The sequence below is a fragment of the Gekko japonicus genome, unplaced genomic scaffold (assembly GCF_001447785.1).
Source record: "Gekko japonicus isolate JY-2015 unplaced genomic scaffold, Gekko_japonicus_V1.1 scaffold1460, whole genome shotgun sequence".
NCBI lineage: Eukaryota > Metazoa > Chordata > Lepidosauria > Squamata > Gekkonidae > Gekko > Gekko japonicus.
In genome coordinates, this window is record NW_015177057.1 from 179,580 (window position 1) to 181,855 (window position 2,276).

General features: G+C 39.2%; 1 protein-coding gene across 1 annotated transcript; it reads left to right on the forward strand.

Moving 5' to 3' along the window:
* The first annotated feature begins 672 nt into the window (after positions 1 to 672).
* On the forward strand, positions 673 to 1,854 carry AGTR1 (angiotensin II receptor type 1). The gene has a single exon (XM_015428158.1). The coding sequence runs from the start codon at positions 682 to 684 to the stop codon at positions 1,759 to 1,761; it is 1,080 nt and encodes a 359-aa protein (XP_015283644.1). The 5' UTR covers positions 673 to 681; the 3' UTR covers positions 1,762 to 1,854.
* The last annotated feature ends 422 nt before the right edge of the window (positions 1,855 to 2,276 follow it).

Consider the following 2,276-nt stretch of genomic DNA (forward strand, 5'->3'; position numbering starts at 1 on the left):
TTGCTGTTTTCTTTTAGCTAATTTGCCATGCTTAGGGACTTTGCCCAGTGTACGTGGAAACAACTATCTTTTCTTTCTGGGTGGCCTGTTTTGTCCTGTGCAGAGCTCTCAGCACTGGGAGGAGGTTACCCCTGCTGGTGGAAGTCACAGGAGAGTTATTTGTGCAATCTTGTACAGAGAAATTCTTCATAGGCTTGCACAGTAAGTCATCAAATGACTAAAGCATTAGGTTACCTGCTGTAATATTTGGGAGAGAAAATATTAACTACGATTTTGGTGCTGCAAATCACCTGTTTAAGTTAATCAAAGTTCAACCCAGAAATCAAATGGTGTGTAGGGACAATTGGTTCTAAAGGTCTCAAGGAACTCTTTTATGACTGCTGGTCTCCAAATGGCTCCTGTCTCCCAGAATTACAACTTATCTCCTGACTACAGAGATTAGAGGTGTCATCACTCAGACTTCAGTGGAATCCAGAATCAATCCATAAATCACAGTGATATCACAGTATTTTTAAATACTTGCTGTGACTGGTATCAACCTTTCTTGTACAAAGAACTCTTGAATGAGTGTTCAGTACCTTTGAACGTACTGGCAACACAAAAATAATCACTTTCTCATTTTTCTCCCTCAGGTGAACTTGACATCACATTTCCAAGTATCCTCCATCTGAACTGATAAAGATGACTATGAATATGTCCAGTGAAGAGGAATATAAAAGAGTCAAAGTTGACTGTTCTGATTCAGGAAGGCATGAGTTCATATACATCATGGTTCCAACTGTGTACACCATCATTTTCATCATTGGTATATTTGGAAACAGCTTGGTAGTGATTATCATTTACTGCTACATGAAATTAAAAACTGTGGCAAGTGTCTTTCTGTTGAATTTAGCTCTGGCTGATTTGTGTTTCCTCATGACCTTGCCCTTGTGGGCTGCTTATACCGCCATGCAGTACCGGTGGCCTTTTGGCAACTGTTTATGTAAATTAACTTCAGCTGCAGCAACCTTCAACCTGTATGCCAGCGTGTTTCTCTTGACGTGCCTTAGCATTGACCGTTATTTGGCAATAGTGCATCCAATGAAGGCCCGACTCAAGCGTACAATGTTCATTGCGCAAATAACTTGCATCATAATCTGGCTACTGGCAGCCCTTGCAAGTTTACCTGTTGTCATTCACCGAGGTGTATATGTCGTTGATGCTACCAATGTGACAGTATGTGCTTTTTTGTATGAGACCGTCAACAACACCACTCTGAAAGTTGGATTGGGTTTATCCAAAAACATGTTGGGATTCTTGATCCCCTTCGTGATCATTTTAACAAGCTACACATTAATCTGGAAGACACTGAAAAAGGCTTATCAGATTCAGAAGAACAAGCCAAGAGGAGATGATATTTTTAAGATGATTATTGCAATTGTTCTTTTCTTCTTCTTTTCTTGGATTCCTCACCAAATATTCACATTTTTGGATGTGCTGATTCAGCTTGGTGTGATTGAAGATTGTTCCACTATGGATATTGTGGATACAGGTATGCCCTTCACCATCTGCTTAGCTTACTTTAACAACTGTCTGAACCCCGTCTTTTATGGCTTTTTTGGGAAAAAATTTAGAAAATACTTCCTCCAGCTTCTTAAATATATCCCCCCAAGTGTCAGACACTCTAGTCTAACAACAAAGATGAGTACTCTTTCCTACCGACCATCAGAAAACTTAATCCTATCTGTCAGGAAAAATGGTGAGCTCTTGGACATTGAGTGATGGTTTTACAAGACGAGTCTTCACTTCTGCAACAAGCTGGCAAGAGGGATGATTCTCATGCTCCCAACCACCAGAGCTTAACATATTAAACTACCTGAGGCATCATCCAGCAGAAACTGATCAATGTCCTTTCATTTCATATCGCTAAAAGGATTGTTGGTTGTTTACACACAAGCACTAACAGAAGTATGTAGATAGTACCCATCAATATTCTGCCTTAAGAAAATCTGAAATGTATAGCTGGAAAGATTTCAGTTTGTGCCAGAAAGTGCGATCCAATTGCCTATTTCATTATCATCATGTGATGAAATTGGCTTTGAACATGTGGGAACAGTTCCAGTCTACACAACAGTCACATAGAAGGGTAGTCTTCAAAGTGCTGAAAGGAAAGGAAAAGTAATGCAATTATGCAAAGGAATGTTAACTTTGTTTATTATACAATACTCAAATGTAATCAAGATCAACCTGTAACACATAGGCATACATAATATAAACATAACACAAAGTTCATTCCA

What these genes read in the sequence shown, in the direction of transcription:
- AGTR1 (XM_015428158.1), top strand. Translation starts at nt 682, where the DNA reads ATGACTATGAATATGTCCAGTGAAGAGGAATATAAAAGAGTCAAAGTT.